At 38.2% G+C, this 26,145-nt stretch overlaps 1 protein-coding gene across 1 annotated transcript in view; it reads right to left on the bottom strand.

Moving 5' to 3' along the window:
• RyR (Ryanodine receptor) overlaps window positions 1-26,145 on the bottom strand; it is a 240,618-nt gene that overhangs the window by 81,155 nt on the left and 133,318 nt on the right. The window contains exons 56-71 of the mRNA XM_088272014.1: window positions 24,598-24,783; window positions 22,423-22,563; window positions 21,124-21,253; window positions 19,883-20,031; window positions 17,957-18,105; window positions 16,242-16,404; window positions 15,221-15,413; window positions 14,508-14,582; window positions 13,722-13,845; window positions 12,944-13,037; window positions 12,147-12,284; window positions 7,990-8,013; window positions 5,792-5,948; window positions 4,958-5,078; window positions 3,377-3,581; window positions 580-734 (exon numbers count right to left, since the gene is read on the bottom strand). Coding sequence (XP_088128140.1) covers window positions 580-734; window positions 3,377-3,581; window positions 4,958-5,078; window positions 5,792-5,948; window positions 7,990-8,013; window positions 12,147-12,284; window positions 12,944-13,037; window positions 13,722-13,845; window positions 14,508-14,582; window positions 15,221-15,413; window positions 16,242-16,404; window positions 17,957-18,105; window positions 19,883-20,031; window positions 21,124-21,253; window positions 22,423-22,563; window positions 24,598-24,783 — 2,204 coding nt within the window. The remainder of the gene's footprint in view (window positions 1-579; window positions 735-3,376; window positions 3,582-4,957; window positions 5,079-5,791; window positions 5,949-7,989; window positions 8,014-12,146; window positions 12,285-12,943; window positions 13,038-13,721; window positions 13,846-14,507; window positions 14,583-15,220; window positions 15,414-16,241; window positions 16,405-17,956; window positions 18,106-19,882; window positions 20,032-21,123; window positions 21,254-22,422; window positions 22,564-24,597; window positions 24,784-26,145) is intronic.

Here is a 26,145-nt window from a genome sequence, read left to right as displayed (position 1 = left end):
CTAGATACAAGACAGTCTAAGAGACTCGGTAAAGTACAGTAAAACATGAATACAGGACAGTATAAGAGACCGGGTAAATTACAGTAAAATATGAATACACGACAGTCTAACAGACCGGGTAAAGGACAGTAAAATTTGAATACAAGACAGTCTAAGAGACCGGGTAAAGTACAGTTAAACATGAATACACGACAGTCTAACAGACCGGGTAAAGTACAGTAAAACCTGGATACAAGACAGTCTAAGAGACCGAGTAAATTACGGTAAAACCTGGATACAAGACAGTCTAAAAGACCGGGTAAATTACAGTAAAACCTGGATACAAGACAGTCTAAGACACTGGGTAAATTTCAGTAAAACCTGGATACAATACAGTCTAAAAGACCGGGTAAATTACAGTAAAACCTGGAAATAAGACAGCCCAAGAGACTGGGACAATTTTTCCTTTACACGGAGGTCTATCTTACAATAAATTTTTCTTTTACAGATGTGTAAAATGAGAGTCAGTTCTCTTTAAAGAGGTTTCTGTTATGCCAAGGTCTCTTGTATCCAGGTTCGAATGACAAACTGAATCCCTACCTTGATCTTAGCAAGCTCGCCAGCTTGCAGAAGAGAGACGCAACCATCTCTTTCTCTTTCAAACTGGCAGCGCCAACGTTGTTGGTCGCCGTTGCCACAGCTATGAAATAATTCCTGTGCGTCGAGAAGTATTTTTCCATCAATGGTAACACCACCTAGAAATCAATCAAATAGTTTCAATTAACTTAAGACAGCTTGTATTAGTACCCCTTCTAGAATTTTACGATGGAGACTTTGGGAGAGTAAAAGAGGCGTCGGAAGACCCCAAAAGAGTCCGATGACATTGTGGCAACCCACACATCGACTATGGCAACTCAAATCGAGTGAAATAGCAAGCACCCTACACGAAGCCCGCAACGAACGGAAGCGAGCCCGTTACACTTCGTCGCCGCTCCTCTTCAGATCGACACGTATTTCAACTGTTCTCATATTAGAATCACGCGATTATTCTTAAGTATTTTCTTGATTGTAATTCGATAGAACTGAATAAATTTGTGTTAAAAGTAATCCGCTTTCATCTTGCTTCCCTTCTGATAAATTAAAGTGGTATTCAACTAGAAACCACAACATAGTCGCTGAGTGAAAAGGGTCGATATGCAAAGAGATATTGACGGCCTCTACGTAAAGTACTCTATCTGCAAATTTGTTACTTTACAGGAGATGAAGATTAGATACTTTACAGGAGATGAAGATGAAGCTTAGAAGATTTTTTCAAGATATTTATTTTTATTAATTAACCGTTTTATCTGAAATTCTAAACTAGTATTATACAACATTTTGAGTGCGTCCAAATACTTGTTCACAAAATCTGGATTATCTCCAATTACAGGAGTTATTTTCATATTATTTTTGACATCTCATCAAAGATGAAGAAGAATATGGAAGTCTGGGCATTTACGGGGCTGACGACCGTCATAGGCTGGTTTAAGTGATCACTTTACACACGTGTAACATTCACCAATTCTACCCATTATTGACAACCACACTATTCAAATTCTTGGAAGTTCTGTATATATGAACCAATTTAGAAACCTTGTTCTTGAATTACATCTACATCTCACCAATACATGTCTCTAGTGAAGTTCTAGTGATTCAAGAACTTGATTATATATTGTGGTTGTCAATAATGGGTAGAATTGGTGAATGTTACACGCGTGTAAATTGATCACTTAAACCAGCCTATGACGGTCGTCAGCCCCGTAAATGCCCAGACTTCCATATTCTTCTTCATCTTTGATGAGATGTCAAAAATAGTTTTATACATTCAAATACACGATAAAATAATGTAATAAATCGTTTTAAAAATTTATGCTTTTTCAAAATCAAGTAGTTAGCGTTTTAGGAGTTCAGTTCGTTTCGAAAATTCGATGTAGATGGCGTCTTATACGCCTGAAAACAAGGCGTAATTTATTTTATAGATTTTTCTGTTTCTTTATATTTGTAGGTAACAGCCAGTTGATAACGCACACCAAATATCTCAAAATTGTCAAAAATATAGTTAAAGCAAATTAAATAAACTAGAAATTATACAAAATAAAGCGATGAGAAAAGTTCTTAAGAAAAATAAATATAGCAATGTAAAAAAAATGAGAGATGAACTAAAATGGTTATCTGTAAGAAGAAGACTTAAATTTAATATGTTGATATTTGTACATAAATTTTTTCACGATAAATTACCAAAATATTTTAAGGATAAAGTTGTCTTAAACAAAAATTGTCATGAATATGCTACTAGACAAAAGGATAAAATAAGACTACCATTATTGAAAAGAGCTGAGTCGCAAAATTGCTTGATGTATAAGGGTTTAAAAATGTATGATGAGATGCCTGAATGTATGAAGAATGAAAAATGTCTGAAAGAATTTAAAAATAAATGTCTAAGTTACTGTAAGGAAATGTAAATATATAAAGATGATGTAAATGTATTTAATAGTTTATATTAGTTTTAATATAAGCTAACTTAAGAAAAAAAAAAAAAAAAAAAAAGCACTTTACGTAGGGCACATCGATATCATAACGATCTGTATCCTATTTTTTATCCCCATCTACTCTCAAGTGGTGCATAGGGCACTGCATAAATGCGATGCGGTGGTTACTAATCGACTATTAAGCTGTAGACTCCTGGTCTAGGCTCCCAGAAATAGTATGAAATTTAAATATATGTGTAAATAATAAGAACACAAATATTTTATTTTTTCATTAAAAGATGTTGATCAATTGTAAGCGTGTGATGTGTCTAGATCTCTATCGTCTACCGTTCCATGGTAGTCAAGCTAAACTGGCAGTACACAACGGAGTCCTGGTTCCGACCCTAATGTATGGAAGTGAAGCATGAAGTGGAAAAAGATGGATGAAAGTAGAATGAATACTGTCACAATGCGATCTCTCAGAAGAATGTGCGATGTGTGATAGATGTTCGAATAGTGAAATAAGAAAAGAACGCAAAGCTGAGACAAGCATTATCGATAAAATTAAGAAAGGTGTGTTGAGATGGTTTGGACGTGTAGAACAAATGAGTGAGGAAAGAACGGTAAAACAAATTTATGAGGCGAATGTAATTGGAAAAAGGAGCAGAGGAAGACCGAGAAAAGCTTGGCACGATCAGGTATGCCAAATACTTGAAAGCGGTCAGGTTAGGAGTCGTAACAATCGGCGGGTATGTATGAGGAGATGCATGAACGTGGAAGAGGCGAGGAACGTTTGCAAAGACAGGGTGGTGTGGCGTTCTATTCTCTCTGCCTAGCCCTGTGGGGAAGTGGCTTGATGGTTAGTTAGTTGGTTAGTCAAGGTTTCTCACCTTAGAGAAGAACTTGATATCCCTCGTGCTGGTCTTGAAAGATGTCCTTCTGCTGAAAGTTGTGGAAGGTTTCAGCAACTTCATGTTGATGGTCGCTCGGTCCAGATACTGGATCAGCTTCTCCAGGAGAGAGTAGGCGAATCTGAGCTCTACGGCGACTCCGGCGGCCGCTTGTTCCGTATCAGACTGGCCGGCGCGAGAAGGCCTAGAATCGTTTGCAAAAATCATGTAGATAGTCCGTTCTCTGGTCATGGGCAAGCAAATTTAATACACAACATTTTGAGTGTGTCCAAATACTTGTTCACAAAATCTGGACTATCTCCAATTACAGTTTAAGTGATTAAATTAATTAATTATCAATTTAATCACTCAAACCAGCCTATGACGGTCGTCAGCCCCGTAAATGCCCAGACTTCCATATTCTTCTTTGATGAGATGTCAAAAAATAATATGAAATTCAATACAAGCATTTACATTTATGACATTTCAACACGAAGAAGAATATGGAAGACTGGGTATTTACAGGGCTTATGACCTCTCTTAGGCTGGTTAAGTGATCACATTACACACATTCAAAATTCACCATTGTACCCATGATTGACAACCACACTACTTACCTTTAAAACAGAAACCAATACGTCTCCTACGGGCTATTTGCGACAGAGTCCTTCAATACTTTCACGGGTGTCCCGCAAGGCTCTAACCTGGGTCCATTATTGTTTTCTATTTTCATTAATAATATTAAGAATGTGATTTTAAACTCACGGTTTCTGTTATTTTCGGATGACCTAAAGCTTTTCTTAAAGGTGACAACTTTAGACGATTTTCGTCTTCTCCAAGCAGATATCGCTCACTCCTTTCAAGAACGTCATAAATCAAAAAACTTGATTTTTTAGTAGAACGTTTTTAAAGTTTAACACAATAATACAATGTGTAAAAAATAAATATCAAGCCACTTATCGAACTTTTTACTGTGCAACAGATCTTTTTAGGTAAAACCTGAAGGTTTTTTCTCCATTTGAAAAATATTTATTATATTTTAAAAAAATACTTAAATAAAACCTTTTCTTCAAAATGCAAAAACAACACTTTCTGCCCTGTAGCGGGTAAATATTAAGTTTAAAATATGCCACTTTTGCTGGGATATAGTACGTTTTCTGGGCATTCCGAAAACATGCACAACTGAAAATTGACGATTTTTGATTTATGACGTTCTTGAAAGTAGTGAGCGTTATATCAAATATTTGTGAATGGGGAAGACGAAACAAACTAATGTTTAATGTTTCTAAGTGTTCGATCACGTCTTTCACTAGGGCCCAAAAAACTCTATTTTATCGCTACAAAATGAACGACCAAAATCTGACGCGAACGTCGAATGTTAGGGATCTGGGCGTTAGGTTTGTGAGCACCCTGACATTTCACGATCACATAGGGGCGGTCAGTGGATTACCAATGCATTAGCATTGAAAATGCTAGGATTTGTTATTGTGAGTGTGGCCTTGTAATGTTGCTGTCTCTATTATCCTCATTCTTAAACTGTGAGACTTTTTTATTTGTTTTTTTTTATAATAAAGTATTTACCTGTGCAGTTTGTATCCCTGATACTGCAGATATTTGAGGAACTCTTGGGAACGTTCTCTGTCTTTCCTTTTCTCCTTGTCAGTTAGAAGATCGTAGGGAACCAGTTGAGGGTGTATTCCACCTAAAATCAATTCCAAACATCAAATAAGTTTATTTATTTTAACCTTCCCAGAACTCAGAGCAGGATTTAAAATACCGCTAAAACAATGTTACACTCAATTAAAAAATTACTCTTCGCTCACTCCTTTCAACAACGTCATATATCAAAAAGCGTAAATTTTCAGTTGTGCATGATTTCAGAATGCCCAGAAAAGGTACTATATCCCAGCAAAAGCGGCACATTTTTAACTTAATATTTACCCGCTACAGGGCAGAAAGTGTTGGTTTTGCATTTTGAAGAAAAGGTATTGTTTAATTATTTTTTTTAAATATACTAAATATTTTTCAAATGGAGAAAAAACATTCAGGTTTTACCTAAAAAGATCTGTTGCACAGTAAAAAGTTCAATAAGTGGCTTGATATTTATTTTTAATACATTGTATTATATTTTTAAACTTACGACGATCTCCTGAAAAATTAAGTTTTTTGATATATGACGTTGTTGAAAGGAGTGAGCGACTTGTACAGTACTACTTGTTGAGTTTTAATTCATTACACCCAATTGGTTTCGAAAACTACAGTTTTTTTGAAAGTTTGGAAAATTTGGAAATTCATATTAATATTCTCATTTCAAAAGTCAAGTTGTAAATACATATTACCGGGAGTGGTAATAGTAAAGTAAAGAGTGGTAATAATTAGTAAAGAGGTTTTGTATCCTGGAAAACCTTTCCATACCTCCGTTAGTGATGAGTTCTTCCTTTTTCTTCTTGGCCCAGATGTCATGAGCGTTATCAGCGAGCCTCTCGGCCATGTTTTGCATTTCTCTCGACAGTGTGAGATTAGTCATGTCCACGGGATGAGGATTGTAGTTGAAGGGAGTAGCAGAGTCCACCTAAAATATTCGACAAAAATTGTATTTCTTAAACTTAAAGTATTTCTATCTTTTGTCCGCCTCCGTAGTGTAATGGTCAGCATGCTCGGCTACCGTTTTGGAGGTCCCGGGTTCGATTCCCAGGGGGGTTTAATAATTTTCCTATTTCTCAAATTCTTGGAAGTTCTATATATATATGAACCAATTTAGAAACCTTGTTCTTGAATCACTAGAACTTCACTAGAGAACTTCACTATTGGTGAGATGTAATTAATTGGTTCATATATTCATATATGGAGGTCCCGGGTTCGATTCCCAAGGGGGGTTTAATAAATATAAGTGATTTTTTCACTCTAATATTTATTCAATATTACACTGGACTGGTACCTGGAGTGGAGGGCTGATCACCTTTCCTTCATGTGTAAACGATCGAGATAACACTGCGTTTATATGAAGCAGTGCCCTATGCACCATTGAGGTGCAGTAAGGGTTTTATTATTATTATTATTTCTATCTCATCCAACCAATTCTATGTTTATGTTTGTTTAATAAATTTGGGACTAGCAATTTACAGTAGAATCCATCTAATTCTAAGCCATATAGCTTTCTTCCATGCTTACAACATTTTGAGTGTGTCCAAATACTTGTTCACAAAATCTGGATTATCTCCAATTATAGGAGTATTTTTCTTTGACATCTCATCAAAGATGAAGAAGAATGTGGAGGTTTGGGCATTTACGGGGCTGTCGACCGTCATAGGCTGGTTTAAGTGATCACTTTACACACGTGTAACATATTCTTTGTTTGCCCAATAAATGACCAAATGACAAATTTTTTAAAACTCTGGCCCCGCTTATTCCCCTCCCTACAGATATCCATCTCATCCTGGCGAGCAGGAACCCTATTGTGTACAGACTTTTAGTTGTTTTTTTGAAATTAAATGGAATAAATTTATAGTTATATAGTAAGTCTATCATATTTTATAATTAAGAATTCAAATAACTTGACATTGGCAAATGCAATGTATTTCATGTGCAACGCCATTCCATATTTAAAAAAAAAATCAACCTAACCTAACCTGAATTAACTTAACTCTTCTTCGTTATTCAGAGTGGCGCAAAATCAATGACCCTATCAAAAGATGTTATAATTTTTGTAGATGGCGTCGTACGTCAATCATATTTGACATTTGTGAACTAGACAGCTGCAGTATACAAACAGCAGTACATTTCCAGCAGCGAAGCAACCTAACCTACTCTAACCTAACCTAACCTAACCTGAATTAACTTAACTCTTCTTCATTATTCAGAGTGGCGCAAAATCAATGATCCTATCGGAAGATGTTATAATTTTTGTAAAAGGCGTTGTACATCAGTTATATTTGACATTTGTGAACCAGACAGCTGCAGTATACAAACAACAGTACATTTCCAGCAGCGGAGCAACGTAACCTAACCTAACCTAACCTGAATTAACTTAACTCTTTTTCGTTATTCGGAGTGGCGCAAAATCAATGACCCTATCCGAAGCTGTTATAATTTTTGTAGATGGCGTTGTACGTTAATCATATTTGACATTTGTGAACCAGACAGCTGCAGTATACAAACAACAGTACATATCCAGCAGCGAAGCAACCTAACCTAACCTAACCTAACCTAACCTAACCTGAATTAACTTAACTCTTCTTCATTATTTGGGGTGGCACAAAATTAATGACCCTATCTCAAGATGTTTTAATTTTTGTAAAAGGCTTTGTACGTCAGTCATATTTGACATTTGTGAACTAGACAGCTGCAGTATACAAACAGCAGTACATATTCAGCAGCGGAAAACAGAAGGCTAGAGAAGAAAAAGAAGAAGAGGTGTGATTATGTCAGTAACGACGTAACCCAGTCTTTGGATAGTGTAAAAAAATGTAGAAAAGCTTTAAAGTTGTTGCTATGTTATTTTATTTATTTATTTATATAAAAGGTGGAAGTAAGTTTTTGAGTTCTTGATTTATTTTTTAAAAACAAACACTTATTTCTAAATATGATGTAGTTAGTAAAGTGAATGGAAATACCTCTATGGGGTCACCCAATCTCGGCTGATAGTTGCCAGGTGGTGGGTCGGGTCGGGTCGGGTGTGAAGTGGAGAGGGAAAACACAATATTACACATCAAAAACACAATTAAATTTAGATCTGGCAACAAACAGTGATGAAACAGATACCATAATACAACAGTCGGTATCAAATTGGTATATATGTGAAGGTCCTCACCTAAAAGTCACATTTCCAATATTGCCCAAAACGAGGTCCCCACCAAAAGTAACGTTTCCAATATTGCACAAAAGATCCTTTAAATGCAAATCTGTTCTGTTTACTGTATTCTATCGAAATGTCAATTAAAGTTGCGACAAAGCGTGACCAATCCTGTGTTAAACCAATATGAGATCATTGAATTGCACCAAAACGTAACAATTTTATAAGCTGGAATTCCTGATTACTTAAAATCATTCCAACGGAGTCCTGGTTCCAACTCTAATGTGTGGAAGTGAAACATGGAGTTGACAAAAGAAGGATGAAAGTAGACTGAATGCAGTCGAAATGCGATCTCTCAGAAGAATGTGCGACAAAACAATGTGTGATAGATGTACGAATAGTGAAATAAGGAAGGAATGCAAAGCTGAGATAAGCATTATCGATCAAATTAAGAAAGGTGTGTTGAGATGGTTTGGACATGTAGAACGAATGAGTGAGGAAAGAACGGTAAAACAAATTTATGAGGCGAATGTTAGCGCGAAAAGAAGCAGAGGAAGACCGAGAAAAACATGGCACGATCAGGTATGCCAAATACTTGAAAGTGGTCAGGTTAGGAGTCGTAACAATCGGCGGGTATGTATGAGGAGATGCATGAACATGGAAGAGGCGAAGAATGTTTGCAAGGACAGAGTAGTGTGGCGCTCTATTCTCTCTGCCTACCCCTGCGGGGAAGCTGCGTGATGGTTAGTTAGTTAGTTAGTTAAAATCATTTATCATGGAAATATAACGTTTTGGTGAGGACCTTCATATTTTGTATAGGTGTCTAAACTTGATACAACGTATCTATGAGTTTTTATACGAATGAAGATGGAAGTCTGGAGCTTCCAGGGCTAATGACCTAGTATTTGGCTGGGTTACGTGATCACTTTATACACTTGTGTAACGTTCACCATTCTGCCCAATATTGAACATCCAAATTGCATTATTTTTTGTAACTTGTATATATGCAATCTTGAATCCCTTTCACATGTAGGTTTGTTTATATATATGCTGTTGTTGAATTCCTTTTGTATATAAGTTGTCATTTTGATAGATGTGGAATTTCGGCCAACGGTGCTGTCCTCAGATGAGATTTTGTAAAATAACAAACGAAATTGATCCAAAAACTTTAATCCATTTTCAGCCATACTTACAAATCTATTGAATTCTTACCCACATATGAAAGGGATCCAAGTTCATGGATATATCTAATTCAAACCCTTATCCACACCCGATGGTGCATGCACTTACATCATATAAACGCAGTGTTATCTTGATCGTTAACAAGTGAATAAAAGGTGATCAGTCTTCCGTTTCAGATCCAGGGAAATATTAAATAAATATTAGAGTGAAAAATCACATTGTTGTGAATTCAAGCAATATGTTTCGAATTTAAATAATGTATATATAGAAAATCCAAGAATTCTAGTAGTACGGTTGTCATTCATGTAGAATGACAACCACACTAATGGTAAATGTTACACGTGTGTAAAGTGACCACTTAAACCAGCCTATGACTGTCATCTTCTTCTTCTTCTTTTTCCATGTTCGCTCCCTAGGTGGAGCATATGGCCAACACGAGACGTCTCCAAGTCACTCTGTCACGCGCCATCTCCTTGGCTTCCTCCCAGGTCAGTCCGGAGTCTCGAAGTTCCGCTGAGTATAGTCGGTGAATGGTCGTCAGCGGCCTTCAGGGGCGCCGGAATCCTCGGGGTTGGAAGAAGAGACATGAGGGGTTGATGCCCTCAGGTGGTATTCTAAGGACATGTCCCAACCATGTCCACCTTTTCCTCTTCAGGACTTCCAGTATGAGGGGCTGTTGAGTTCTTCTCCTCACATCGTCATTCGTGACGAAGTCATATCACTTTATACCCAGTATTCGCCTCAGGCACCTATTTTCAAAACTTGCTAGTTTCTTGTTTTGAGGTTTGGTGAGGTACCACGACTCCCCGTAAGCCCCGTAAACGCCCAGACTTCCATAGTTTTCTTCATCAATGTTCGATGTAAAAAATATACAGTATATATTTGTATTATTTAATTTGAATCATCACTGTTTTTAAAAATATACATTAGTGACAATAACTCAGGGCTGTACAGGGTTGCCTGATGAGGTACAGAAGCAATGTATAAACTGATAGTTTAGGTAAACATTTTGACACTTAAAAACATTATCATTATCATTCATCGTTCACTTTGTGTAATACCGCTTTAAGTGAAGGGTGAATGATAAGGAGAGTGTTATATAACCATACCACAATGTTAACAATGTTTTTAATATGCAAAATAGATTGATAGTTTGTCAGCATAACTATCAGTTTAGGGGTCTCATGGAACTGGTTAGGTTTTTGCATATTATATCTAAATTTTGGTACAAATGTTTGTAGAATGTTTTCATATGGGGTTAAAAGAACCAGTCTACAAATTGGTTAAAGTATGAAGAGAAATGTTCCATCAAATGTACATATCGCTCACTCCTTTCCACAACGTCATATATAAAAAAACTTGATTTTTCAGGAGATCGTTTTTAATGTTTAAAAATATAATAAAATGTATAAAAAATAAATATCAAGCTACTTATTGAACTTTTTACTGTGCAACAGATCTTTTTAAGTAAAACATAAATGTTTTTTTTTCCATATGAAAAATATCTAGTACATTTAAAAAAATAATTAAACAATACCTTTTCTTTAAAATGCAAGAACAACACTTTCTGCCCTATAGCGGGTGAAAATTAAGTAATAAATATGCCGCTTTTACTGGGATAAAGTACATTTTTGGGCATTCCGAAAACATGCATAGCTGAAAATTGACGATTTTGATACATGACGTTGTTGAAAGGAGTGAGCGATATGTATTAATATTCAATATGGGGTTAAAAGAATCAGTCATCAAATTAGTTAAAAATATGTAGTGTAATGTCGCGATTTGTAGATTGTCTTCAATATTGAGTTAAAAAAACTAGTCAGCCAATTGGTTTAAAGTATTTATGTAGTGAAATGTTGCAATTTGTATATTGTCTTCAATATGGGGTTAAAAGAACCAGTATGCAAATTGGTTTAAAGTATGTTGTGAAATGTTACAATTTGCAAATTATCTTCAATATGGGGTTAAAAGAAGTCTGCAAATTAGTTTAAATTATGCAGTGAAATGTCCATTAAATGTTACATTTGTTTTCAATATGGAGTAGATAGAATCATTTATCAAATTGGTTTATATTTAGTATATGATTTTGTCCGCCTCCGTGGTGTAATGGTCAGCGTGTTTAGCTACCGAGCTGAAGGTCCCGGGTTCGATTCCCAGGGGGGGAGGTGAAAATAAATGATCACCTTGCCTTCATGTAAGTAATGATCAAGATAACACTGCGTCAATTTGATGCAGTGCCCTATGCACCATTAGGTGTGGATAAGGGTTAAAAAAAAAAAATTATATATGATCTTTGGTTTATATGTAGTATGCAGATAAATATTTCATGAAATGTAAAATTTTGTGAATTTTTTTCAATATGGGGTTAAAAGAACCAGTCAGCAAATGGGTTTGAAGTACAGTTTGTATGTAGTTTAATGTTGCAATTTGTAGATGGTCTCCAATACGGGGTTAAAAGTCTGCAATGTTGGTTTGAAGTATTCAATGAAATATTTCATTCAATGTTGCGATTCGTAGATTCTTTTCAATATGGGGTTAAAAGAACCAGTCTGCAGATTGATATAATGTGTGTAGCGAAATGATAGAATTTGTAGATAATTTTCAATATGGGGTTATAAGAAGCAGCCTGCAAATTGTATGTAACAATTTGTAGATAGACTGCAATATGGGGTTAAAAGAACCAATCTGCAAATTGTCTCTAAATACGGGGTTTAATAATATTACAATCTCTAAATTGACTCTGAATACGGGTAAAATTTACAGTCTGAAAGTGAAAAACGGTCATTTGTACTGTACCACATTGCTCTTGGACTGCCTCCTCATGGAGCTGCGGTTGGACGTTGGAATGTCCACTTCGGAGTGCTCGACCGACCAGCCGATGGCAAGCAGGGCCTTGAGGGACTCCCGTACTGGTTCCTTGTAACGCTCCTTTTCCTACAATAATATATTTAAGTTTGAATATATATAAATTTCAAAACCTGGATGTGGACCTGTGTGAGCAAACGGATCTGCGATGCGAAGTGATGGAGCAAGTGAACAAGGCTGCAGCCATCTCAGGATGCCTGAAAAATGCTATATGGAAAAATCCTGAGATGAAGATCGGCAGCAAAATCAAGATTTACAAAACTTGTGTCCGACCCATCACTACGTACGGAATCGAAAGTAGAGCGGACACCGTTGTCACAAAAAACGCGCTTAGAGTGTCAGAAATGAAGACTCTAATAAGCATAACAGGCAAGAGTCTTCGAGATAGAATAAGAAACGCCAGGATCAGGGAAATATGCGAGATCCAAGATGTCGTTAGGTGGGGAAGGCAACGCAGGAGACAATGGTATGCGCGTGTGAGGAGAATGGAACGATCCAGACTCCCCCACATCGCACTGTACGGCCAACCCCATGGACTCCCGGGCAGACCACCAAAGAGAAGGGTCGATAGCTGGGAATCGACATCGCAGGAGGATAGGATAATCCTTCTTAAAAACAGGCCACAAGGCCTACAACAAGATGAAGAAGAAGAATATATTTAAAATAATAAATAAAATAAAACTATTTAAAATACTGGACATTTTTAAATAGAAATTCTATGTACTTACATAGTCATTGAGCATGTTGTAGGGTTTGAGTCTCGGGTGGCATTTTTGGGAATCGGACCAGTTTTCTCCGTACACCCAGCTGTTTTCAAGTTTCCTATAAAGAATATTTGTAATTAAAATCTTTGAAAAAATGCAAGGGAAAAAATGTTCAAAAAAACATAAAAAAAATTGAGCATTGTCAATATGATAAATTGCAATTTCATGACTCTTTTGTCAAATAAAAAAAGCTTGTAAGCAGTCGTTAAATTAAATTTTTTATTAATGAAAATAATTCCGTCTTTTAAAAGTCTTAAGGAGGAATACCAGGCAGATTCAAGCTACTTCACGATCCTATTAAGCATTTTTTAAACCTAATGTTTCCTAGACCTGTATGGGGATATTAAATACACTCGCTTGCAAGTATGAGGGTAGTATGACGCGATTTAATACAATCCCTTGCAAGAATGAGGGCTGTATGGGGCTATAACTCACTTGGAAGTAAGAGAGTTAATAAATGCAAGTATGACGCTGTATGGGGCTAGTGAATATACTTACTTGGAAGAATGAGAGATTTTGAATGTACTCATTTGGAAGTATGGGGGCTGTTCAATGCACTCCCTTATAAGTATGAGGGCTGTACGAGGCTATTTCAAATACTTACTTGGAAGAATGAGGGCTGTTGAATTTACTCACATGGAAGTATGAGGGCTGTTGAATGCGTTCCTTGGAAGTATGAGGCCTGTTAAATGTATGCATATAATTGTTCCTTGCAAGTATGAGGGGTGTTGAATATACTCACTTGGAAGCCCAGGCATCGTGGTAATGCTCGGAGAACTTTTGAACGATTGTATTAAGGTCATTGTTCAAAGCCACGGAACTGGTATTGATTGGCTGCGGGTCATACTGAGGATTGTCTGGTCCACCTAAAATAAGTTTAACATCTTAGTTTCAAAGGCCTGGCAGTTTGTAGACTGTGTAAGGTCCACACACTAGTTTGTGGACTTTGAAAGTATTAGTAATCATTTTTTATGTCTATGATTGCGAAAAACTTTGCATGATCACGATCGCACGATAATAAACAAAAAAAAATAGTACAAAAATATCACACAGTTAATAAAATATAATAATTATTAAAATAAAATAGTTAATGATAATTTAGATCGCCTAAACCGATTGAACAGATTATACGAACGCGAGACGACCGAAAGTATTCGCGATAAAGTTGATACTAAATAAAAATAATTTTGATATTTTATGACACTAAATCACAGAGAACTAATTCGTCCATGACTCAAACCAAATTTAAGTGCAAAAAATTATCCATAGGTGTTGATATAAGTACGTAAAGTTGAAAAACGACTATGCATGCGATCCGCACTCAACGGTACTTCTATAAAAAACGATAATAGATGCGATGTGCAGCTTACGGGTTAAAAACTGATATAAGATTCAAAAAAAGAAAAGAAAAGTTTTTTTCTCAATACATGGGTCCGAATAAAAACCAAGGGTTTCTGTACCTGACCTGGGAATGATGCAGGAGCTTTCGTGGAGGTAGTATACAAATAAGATGAATTATGAGATTTACCTGACGAGGTCTCCTTTCCGTAGAACTCATCATCATAGTTCTTAGAGAGGGAGTAGTCTGGTGGCAGGGCGCATCCTAAACAAGAGACAAAAATTATATATCTATCTCATATTGATGTCTAACTAAGTGTCGGGTTGTGGTCCCGTGGTTAGTGTCGCGGACTGTTAAGTCAGAGTTTCTTGGTTCGAACCCACTCTACCACAATTTGATACCTATTTCTAATAATGAGCCGCTTAGGCTCACAGAAATAGTATGAAATTGAAATTTTGATGTAAATAATAAACTTTAGTGTGTCCAAAATTTCACATGTTTTTTTTGAATTACCGTTCGTCCAAGTGACTCTGAAATCTAGCTACGGCTTATGCAATACCGTTTATCATGTCCCTACTCAGGCTTCAACTTTTCATGCCTACTCGTGAGTGGATTTACTCTTTATGTTTAAAGTTACTATAATTTCATGTATTCATGAGTGAAAATTTCATCACATCACATCATTTCGAGATATCATATTTATGTCATAACAATCAGAACCTAAAATCTGGCGGTGCCAAAAGTCTGCGTAATCGGAGGGCATGTATGACTAGATGTATGGACGTGAAGGAGGCGAGGAGTGTATGTTAGGACAGAAGAGTGTGGCGTTCCATCCTCTCTGCCTATTCCTGCGGAGAAACAGCGTGATGGTAGTAGTAGTAGTAGTAGTAGTAGTAGCTTACCAATAGCAGTGAGACAGGGCAAGGCTTTTCCGAAGAGTTCCGGGTCATAGTCCATCTTGCTGAGGGAGTCGAAGATATTGCTGAACAGCATCATGGTGAGGCGCTTCTCCTCATCTGATGATGCTCCGTACAGCCCTTGGCCACCGGTTGACCCGTAATACTTGGCACAGCGCTCGTAGTGAAGGGTCAGCAACTAAAAGAGTCATCTCATGATAAACCCCTCAAAATTGCACAGACAAACCTCTCAGAGCCACTCAGAATTGCACAGAGAGACTTATCAGACGATCATATGTGTAGGTCCTCACCAAAACGTTACATTGCCATTATAAATGATTTTAAGTAATCAGGAATTCTAGACAATAATAATTTATAAGCTAAAATAATAAAAATGAAAATGGTATTTTCTGGCGTTTCTCATGTGTGTGATTATAATCCAGGATTCGGACCTCACATACTAATATAACAGTTTCTGCTTGGTAAAAAGCTTCTTTATAACTCACCAATAGATGTCTCTAGTGAAGTTCTAGTGATTCAAGAACAAGGTTTCTAAATTGGTTCATATATCGCTCACTCCTTTCAAGAACGTCATAAATCAAAAAACTTGATTTTTCAGGAGAACGTTTTTTAAGTTCAAACATAAAATACAATGTATTAAAAATAAATATCAAGCCACTTATTGAACTTTTTACTGTGCAACAGATCTTTTTAGGTAAAACCTGAAGGTTTTTTCTCCATTTGAAAAATATTTAGTATATTTAAAAAAATAATTAAACAATACCTTTTCTTCAAAATGCAAAAACAACACTTTCTGCCCTGTAGCGGTTAATTATGAAGTTAAAAATATGCCGCTTTTGCTGGGATATAGTAAATTTTCTAGGCATTCCGAAAACACGCATAACTGAAAATTGTCGTTTTTTGATTTATGACGTTCTTGAAAGGAGTGAGCGACATGTTTCAAAGTTCATACCTATCTGTGAATATTGATAAGTGACAAAAAATGTATTAAAAGTTCAATAATTACCCTCAGAGCGACAGTTGTGTATTCCGACAGCTTGGAGACATCGACAGTCAGTTTGCGCAGCAGTTTCAGCAACATGGACGGTTGCATCTGTGAAGTGAGGGCCACCAGGAAGTCGGAGACAGCTTCTCTCTGTCCCTTGGTGAGCATTCGGTTCTTGGACAGTCTGGGTAAGAGAAAAGGTTCATATATGAAGAATGGTAGATATATATATTGACAGAAAATGGAAGGATATGAGGGAAGTCTATTAGCACAATGGTACACTTTTTTACAAAATTTTGAATGTGTCCAAATACTTGTTCACAAATCTGGATTGTCTCCAATTATAGGAGTTGTTTTTCATATTATTTTATGACATCTCATCAAAGATGAAGAAGAATATGGAAGTCTGGGCATTTACAGGGTAAAGCCCTTGAGGTAGCATTTTACGAAAATGGCGCTATACAAATTTATTATTATTATTATTACGGGATTATACAGAACTTCCAAGAATTTGAGTAGTGTGGTTGTCAATAATGGATAGAATTGGTGAATGTTACACGAGTGTAAAGTGATCACTTAAACCAGCCTGTGACGGTAGTTAGCCCCGTAAATGCCCAAACTTCCATATTCTTCTTTGATGAGATGTCAAAAAATAATATGAAAGTGACTCCTATAATTGGAGATAATCCAGATTTGTGGACAAGTATTTGGACACTCAAAATTTTGTTGTATTTTTATTTTTTAAAAAAAATTCTTTTGCATTATACAAGCCTGACATAAATTCAAATACAAAAAAATTGAATAAATATACATACAAAAAAGATTCCACAAAGGCATGGCCTGTGTGTGGGTATACAATATAATTTAGGTCATAGTAAAGGGTGTAAGGGTATGGGTATTATAAGTAGAACTAGAATAATAGTGTTAATATAAAATACAAAAAATACTTGACTATCAGAAAGCAAAAATAAATAGTTTAATTTTTTTTAAAAATAAAATTAAAAACTTTAAAAAAGATGAAAAAGTAAAAAGTAAAAAGTTAGCAAGCATGTACTACATGAGTGATACGCTGTTTGCCTTGCCTTCTTGACTATTGCATTATTCAGTGATTTATAACAGCTAATGGCTGAGTTAACAGCACCATAAAATGCTGCATCCAAATGCCGCCTATACAATGCCTGCATTGCTCCTGTTCTCTTATACGGCTGTGAAACATGGCACCTTACAAGGGCCCAGAGTAGCCGTGTACTAAGCTTTGAGAATAGGTGTCTGCGGAGAATTTTAGGCGTGCGGTGGTTTGACTTTGTGAGGAATGAAGAGATAGGGCGTAGGACGCAGCAAATCTTGGTCACAACTGTCGTCAAGAAAAGGCGATTCAGTTGGCTTGGCCATGTACTCCGCATGCCTCCTGAGAGCCGCCATCAAGCCGCCTCTTTTACAAGGCATCAGGTTCGCGCCGCCCAGGACGACAACTGCTGATAATTCGTCGGCAGTTCTCGTCAAAACTTCGGGACGCAGATCTGACTTGGGAGGATGCAAGGGAGCTGGTAGCCGACAGAAAAACCTGGAGACAGTTTGTGGACTCCATATGCTCCACCTAGGGAGCGGATATGGTTTATTATTAATGGCTGAGTTAATTCCTTGAGAAACTTTAGCGCTACGTTCAACGTCAGGATCATTTTCAAGGAGGATGTTTAATCCTTGTTCGAAATAGGATATGGTATGGGTGTTATTACCTATAGACCGTATGGAGAGTGGCGTCGAGCAAGCTGGCGTAGTTCTCCGCCTCATTGTAGAAGTTGGAGTGCTTTATAAGAAGCGGCAGGATGGAGTTTCCTATGTATCTGTTCATGGAGAGCGCCATGTCTGACTCACAGCCGTCGTTCTGAAATATGGAAAAAGGTCAGAGGTTACAATAGAACAAGTCGCTCACTCCTTTCAAGAACGTCATAAATCAAAAAACTTGATTATTCAGGAGAATGTTTTTAATGTTTAAAAATATAATACAATGTATTAAAAATAAATATCAAGCCAACTTTTTACTGTGCAACAGATCTTTTTAGGTAAAACCTAAATGTTTTTTCTCAATTTGAAAAATATTTAGTATATTTAAAAAAACAATCAAACAAAACCTTTTCTTCAAAAAGCAAAAACAACACTTTCTGCCCTGTAGCGGGTAAATATTAAGTTTAAAATATGCCGCTTTTGCTGGGATATAGTACATTTTATGAACAATCCGAAAACATGCACAACTGAAAATCGACGATTCTTGATATATGACGTTATTGAAAGGAGTGAGCGAAGTGTGAATTGAGAGAACACCAGCATTATCTAACCCATCTAATGGTGCACTTATCACAATCTTTAAATTCACCAAGGAAAGGTTATCCAGATTTGTGCTTCAAGAAAGCGCTATTTGACCTTTAATTTCAAACGGCTGTATACATACAAGGATACGAGTATATACAGGGTGTCCCATAGTCCAACGTATTCCTTTTAAGGGGTGTTAGGCCTTGGCCTGGACATGGTAGTGCCGCCAATGCTCCAAAATGACGATACGTGGCGGGCATGGCTGAAGAAGGATGCCGAGCGTGAGAGGAGGAGGCGGAACATGACTACACAAGTAGATGTAGATAGTAGCTAGATTGTAGTTAGATCAGTAGATCTTGACAATGCCACACTCTGAAGTAATGCCTAACACGGTTCTGGAGTGTGGTAGATGCTTGCACGGGAGAGGTTTTTAGTGGGTAGGCCCTCAGCAGGGAGATTCCCACACTGCCAGTCTTATGACCCGGATGTCATCTGGCGTCTTATAAAAGATTTTCCTCTTCCCACACAAAACAAAAAAAAAAAAGGGGTGTTAGGCCAGCTTATGACTCACCAAAAAATGAAAATATGAATTCTTTGGTCTTCCTCTAGATATCTTTCGAGGAAGATCCATGGGGATTGTCTGGTTCAAAATATGATCAGGTTCTCTGCCCCCTATGTGCCCATACCATCTCAATTTCCTTTCTTCTACATTACTATTGATGTCTGTTACATACGGGCTTTTACAAATACGTGAACTTTTATTTATACTGAGGACTATACATTGTTCGCCTCCGTAGTGTAATGGTCAGCACGCTCGGCTACCGTTCTGGAGGTCAGGGGGGGGTCAAATAAATAAATGTGATTTTTTCACTCTTATATTTATTCAATATTACCCTGGACTGGTACCTGAAGCGGAGGGCTGATCACCTTCCTTCGTGTCAACGATCAAGATAACACTGTGTTTAAATAATGCAGTGCCCTATGCACCATTGGGGTGCGGATAAGGGTTGAATTGAATACATTGACCATTGTTTGCCTCCGTAGTGTAATGGTCAGCACGCTCCGCTACCGTTCTGGAGGACCCGGGTTCGATTCCCAGGGGGGGTCAAATAAATATATGTGATTTTTTCACTCTTATATTTATTCAATACTACCCTGGACTGGTACCTGAAGCGGAAGGCTGATCACCTTCCTTCGTGTTAACGATCAAGATAACACTATGTTTGAATAATAAAGTGCCCTATGCACCATTAGGGTGCGGATAAGGGTTGAATTGAATACATTGACGACTGAATCAACGCTGCTGTGGCTGTAATACAGTTATTTTCCAGCAAATAGTAATCAATGCTTACCCTGTCTAGCATAGTGGCAGCTCTCAAATCAGGTAGGAACGCCTCTTCCAGAAGTCGGAAGAACAGCTCCTGGGTTTCTATGCCGTAAACCCTCTCCAAGAAGAGGACGATACTCTGCTTGTGTCCGGGAATCAAACCGGAAGGCATGTCTGAAAAGGAAGAAGAAGAAAAACAATATGAGTTGGAGATGTAGTTACTATTTGGCTTGCTTACGGTGTACTACTACTACTACTACTACCACCACCACGCCGTTTCCCCGCAGGGGTAGAAAGAAATACCACTTTTATAAAAGTGGTATTACTCAACGTGCTATTACTAAAAGTGATATTACGGCCTCTGTAGTGTAATGGTCAGCGCGCTCGACTACCGTTCTGGAGGTCCCGGGTTCGATTCTCAGAGGGGGGTCTAATAAATATAAGTGATTTTTTCACTTATAATGAATTACTTACTTATAATTCACTTCGAATGAATTACACAAAGTGAACGATGCATGATAAAATAGCGTTTTATTAACAAACCACAAAGTTAACAATGCTTTTAATATACAAAATATATCTATTGGGGATCGAAAAATGAATTTTTGAATAAGGAAAAAGACCAAGGTAACAGATGTGACTCAAAGAATTGTGCACATATCGCTCACTCCTTTCAAGAACGTCATAAATCAAATAACTTGATTTTTCAGGAGAGCGTTTTTAAAGTTTAAAAATATAATACAATGTATTAAAAATAAATATCAAGCTACTTATTGAACTTTTTACTGTGCAACAGATCTTTTTTGGTAAAACCTGAATGTTTTTTCTCCATTTGAAATATATTTGGTATATTTAAAAAAATAATTAAACAATACTTTTTCTTCAAAATGCAAAAACATCACTTTCTGCCCTGTAGCGGGTAAATATTAAGTTAAAAATATGCCGCTTTTGCTGGGATATAGAACATTTTCTGGGCATTCCGAAAACATGCACAACTGAAAATTAACGATTTTTTATTTATGACGTTCTTGAAAGGAGTGAGCGATATGTCTGAAGATAGATGGACGAAAAAGGTGCTTGACTAGAGGCCTAGAAGCTTGGGTAGGCCCCAGAAAAGATGGTAAAATGACATTAGGAAAGTGGCGGGCCTGTACTGGAAGAGAGTCGCGTCCAACAGATAACTGTGCAAGTCCAAGAGGGAGGCCTTTGTTCAATACTAAACACAAGAAAAAGGCTGAGGTAATGTACTAAGAATGATGACTATACCTGATTTAGGTCGTTCCTCTCCTGCAGCTGGGTTCAGGAGTGTGAATCTCAAACTCAGTACTCCCTGAAGGTCTTCCAGAGGAACTAAAGACCTCAGAATGGCCCTGGCTCGCAGTGACTCATTTTTACCCTGAAAAATACATCAAAACTTCTTTCAAAAAAATCATTCCCCAACTTTAATAGGTTAATTAAAAGGGACATTGTAGGAGGCTAAAAAAGGCCCCCTTAAAAACAGGCCACAAGACCTACACCAAGAAGAAGGATATCTGAAATTTGAGGAGCGTGGTTGTCAACCATAGGTAGAATGGAGAATGTTACACGTGTATATAGTGATCACTTAAACTGGCCTATGATAGGGTCCGCATTTAACAGTATGAAGGCTGCCTGGAGATCGGATTTATACTCGGTGAAGACCAAATGCCACCTATACAATGCCTGCATTGCTCCTGTTCTCTTATACGGCTGTGAAGCATGGCACCTTACAAGGGCCCAGAGCAACCGTGTACTAAGCTTTGAGAATAGGTGTCTTCGGAGAATTTTAGGCGTGCGGTGGTTTGACTTTGTAAGGAATGAAAAAATAAGGCATAGGACGCAGCAAATCTTGGCCACAGCTATTGTCAAGAAAAGGTGATTCAGTTGGCTTGGCCATGTACTCCGCATCCCGAGAGCTGCCATCAAGCTTGCCTCTTTTACAAGGCATCAGGTTTGCGCCGCCCAAGACGACCACTGCTGATAATTCGTCGGCAGTTCTCGTCAGAACTTTGAGACGCCGCCTTGACTTGGGGGGATGCAAGGGAGCTGGCGACAGAAAAACCTGGAGACAGTTTGTGGACTGCATATGAATATGGTTTAATTAGCCTTGTAAATACCTAGACTTCTATATTCTCCTTCATCTAAAGGTAGTATAAATGGACTCAGAGTGCTAGACGCACCAATGAGTCCATTCGCCAGGAACTACGCTTGGATGGCTTGACTCTGGCCAATGTCTGTACACGACAGATTCTCCAGTTCTTTGGACACGTTGCGCGTGGCAACGAGGACAGCCTGGAACGACTAGTTGTGATCGGTAGCCTGGAGGCAAAGAGAGGGAGAGGAAGATTCCCCACACGATGGACCGATCAAATTAAGGCAGCAGCAGGCACCTCGGTGGTTGGAGCGCTACGTGCAGCGCAGTCAAGGGATAACTGGAGAAGAGTCATTGCTTCTGCAAGGGTCACAACCCTCAGCAATGAGGAATAAGACGGAGAAGAAGACTTCTATATTCTTCTTCATCTAAAGATGAACATATCACTACCTTACCTGAGCAATTACTCCCGCGTCAGGAGCACACCTGCCCAGCAAGTCCACCAGGGTGCAGTAGAAGCAGAGAATGGCGGCTCCGGTATCGATATAGTCCTCATCATCCTCGGACTCCGGCAGCGGGTGATTGAACTCCGTCACCTGGAATGGAAGCAACATCAATTAATTAGTCATATATTTTGACAAGATGTAAGTTTTATTGGTATATTCTTCCATATAGTGCTCTGTTCAATGACATCGTTGGTTAAAATGCTGGACGTATTATTGTTCCTTAAACGCCCTTTCGAGAAAACACATGTGGAGGTTAAAGCGTCACATGGGACGTACGCGTCAACCAAGCCCCATAACAGGAAACCCATAATGGAAGTCTTATCCGGATCCACGCGGCTTGCATAATCGTATGTGTTTTAACAAAACATGCCCCATGCGCGGCTGACATAAGCGTTTGTGTTTTTACATTGCTCCAAGTTTCGAACCTCAGTTCAACTTAGAGGGATTTTTTCATGGTCTGGAACTTTGGATAAAATAAAACGTCAATCCTTGGCCTTATGACATCTGTTGAAATATCTGACTAATAATTTGTGACATCACAAGGATAAATAAAAGAACAGATGCCTGATTTTTCTTGAGGTCGGTAATTAGTCCGCGCCATAATCATGCCCTATATTTGTCTCACTCTCGATGCTACGCATCGCCAGTGGGTAAGAGTGACACACGATGCATGCTTTGATTTATTTATGTTACGATCTAATTTGTTTATATTACGATATATTTCAAGAATAATGTGACACACGTGTATTATAGAGTACCAAAAAGGCACAATGAATCCCATTGAACGTTTTTGTTTAGGAAAATAAATCTTTTCTTAACTAAATACACGATAAAAGTAATCATTTAAAAAACGGCAAAATACCGCCGCGTACGGGCGTCTCTTAGGAACAAAATTAACGTGGTTAAAAGGTTTAAGGTGGATATGATTGGAACATGTCCTTAGAATGCCACCTGAGAGCATTCATTCTTCATATCTCTTCTTCCAACTGACAACCATTCATCGACTTTACTTGGTGGAACTTCAGGACACCAGACTGACCTGGGAGGAAGCCAAGGAGATGGAGACGTCTTGTGCTGGTCATACGCTCCACCTAGGGAGTAAACATGGAAAAAGAAGAAAGGCATCCAGCAGTGGAGAGACGGCTGACAAAGAAGGAATACTCATTTCTCTGAGGTGGATGAATTCGGGATGCCAGACTGACCAGCAAGGAAGCTAAGGAGATGGAGTGCGACAGAGTGACTCAGAGACGTCTTGTGTTGGCCATACGCTCCACCATAGGGAGCACATGGAAAAAAAAGAAAAACGTCCGCTGCTAAACTAACTAACTAACTAACCATCACGCCGCTTCCCCGCAAGGGTAGGCAGAGAGAATAGAGCGCCACACCACTCTGTCCTTGCAAACATTCTTCGCCTCTTCCACGTTCATGCATCTCCTCATACATACCCGCCGATTGTTACGACTCCTAACCTGACCACTTTCAAGTATTTGGCATACCTGATCGTGCCATGTTTTTCTCGGTCTTCCTCTGCTTCTTTTCCCACTAACATTCGCCTCATAAATTTGTTTTACCGTTCTTTCCTCACTCATTCGTTCCACATGTCCAAACCATCTCCACACACCTTTCTTAATTTTATCAATAATGCTTATCTCAGCTTTGCATTCCTTCCTTATTTCACTATTCGCACATCTATCATACATCGTTTTGTCGCACATTCTTCTGAGAGATCGTATTTCGACTGCATTCAGTCTACTTTCATCCTTCTTTTGCCAACTCCATGAAACTTCCATACATTAGAGTTGGAACCAGGACTCCGTTGTGCACTGACGTTGATACGTTAATAATAAAAACCTATCAACGTCCGCTGCTCTACAGCAAAATTGGCATTGCAGGCTTATTTTCAATTGGTCTGGGTGTTTGTGATGTATTTTTCACATTTATCTTTTCTATCCTTGTTATTCTACCTGCAGACAAGCCTCTTAAAGACTTATTGCGGGTTATTCCTCTAAAAAAAACATCAGCAGTGGAGAAACGGCTTACAAAGAAGAAGGAACACATATTTAGCACACATAGCTCGATTCCTGATTGATCAAGAGACTTCGCACAGTTGATGTTCGGACTCACCTCTCCTCCGTGCGTGTCGGCCAGCTTGCGGCGGTCGGCGATCTTCTCCGACATGGTGTTGGCGTCCACGATGGCCCTCAGCAGGCCTTCGCCCTCCCCCCTCAGCGCAGGCCCCAGACACTCGGGGCGCCGAATCAGCAGCCTGATCACCAAGTTGGCGTTTTCCTCAACGCTCTCACCATTCACCTGAAATATATTAGGCATTATGTATATGATGCGGAGCGGAAGCGGAGGGCTGATCACCTTACCTCCATGTGTTGACGATCAGAATAACACTGCGTTTATATTTTGTCCGCCTCCGTAGTGTAATGGTCAGCACTGTCGGCTACCATTCTGGAGGTCCCGGGTTCGATTCCCAGGGGGGGTCAAATATATACAAGTGATTTTTACACTCTAATATTTATTCAATATTACCCTGGACTGGTACCTGAAGCGGAGGGCTGATCACCTTTCCTTCGTGTGTTAACAATCAAGATAAAAAACTATGTTTATATAATGCAGTGCCCTATGTATCATTGGGGTGTGGATAAGGGTTTGAATTGAATTATATGATGCAGTGTCCTATGCACCATTGGGGTGCGGAAAAGGGTTCCAAGAAGTATATGATAATGGATATGGCTGACTAGCCGGTATTTTCACAATTGCAACTTAGCGACCATGGATACAGTGAGAAATGCCAATCTGGCGGCATTATAAAAGGTAGCTTTACCTTGAGCCACGATGAATTATAAACAAAAATCATGAAAACAAGTGGGAAAATGGAAATATGTGTGTATATTATAAAAATGGGTTTGTAAAATAACAAGGTTACAGGTTTCTGTGATTCAATCTAGTGAAATGGAATATAAATAAAATAGAAAGCACACATTTCGAAAACAAAAGCACATGTTTCATTTCACAACGCTAGTGAAGCAATGAAAATTGAAAATCTATGAAACAAGAATGTATTTTATATATAAAACCACACTGTCCAAAATGAGCAACGTGTATTGTTGCCGTTACTTTTAACAGATGGCGCTGCCATCCGTTCTTCGCATCTTGCACCAGTCGCAAATGTTATTAAATAAACACGAGAGTGAAAATAACTTACGGAAGCGTTTCGATACGAACTAAACTGAAGATTTCCGAGCGGTCCCGACTCTGAAGCGAGAGAGCTAAAAATCCGCGAGAACTGCTTGGATCGTTGATGCGAACAGACGTTTTATTTAGATCTTCAAATTACTTCTTTAACTCCATATATTGTAAATTATTTGTCATTATTTGATTCCAGTATTTAGTATGGAATCGTATTTATTTCAATAAAGGAACCAACTGAAAGTACATAATTTTGTTTTCATTCTGTGCACCACTCCTTTGCATTAACAAACACGATCACCAAGACTTGATCACAAAACGCGGCAACACGTCGCCCCCAAAATAGCTGTTCCCGAAACCAATAGCTATAAAAGTTGACCCAACAGCCATAATTTCACCTTCCCAGGAATCGAACCCACTATGGAGGCGAATTATACTTAATTATTCAACATTTTAAGAACGATGAGGAGCACT

The sequence above is a fragment of the Brachycentrus maculatus genome, unplaced genomic scaffold, assembly GCF_059751285.1.
Source record: "Brachycentrus maculatus isolate JH-2025_06_01 unplaced genomic scaffold, ASM5975128v1 h1tg000475l, whole genome shotgun sequence".
Taxonomy (NCBI): Eukaryota; Metazoa; Arthropoda; class Insecta; order Trichoptera; family Brachycentridae; genus Brachycentrus; species Brachycentrus maculatus.
The sequence above is the reverse complement of the archived record's forward strand: the minus strand, read 5'-3'. Positions and strand labels throughout refer to the sequence as shown.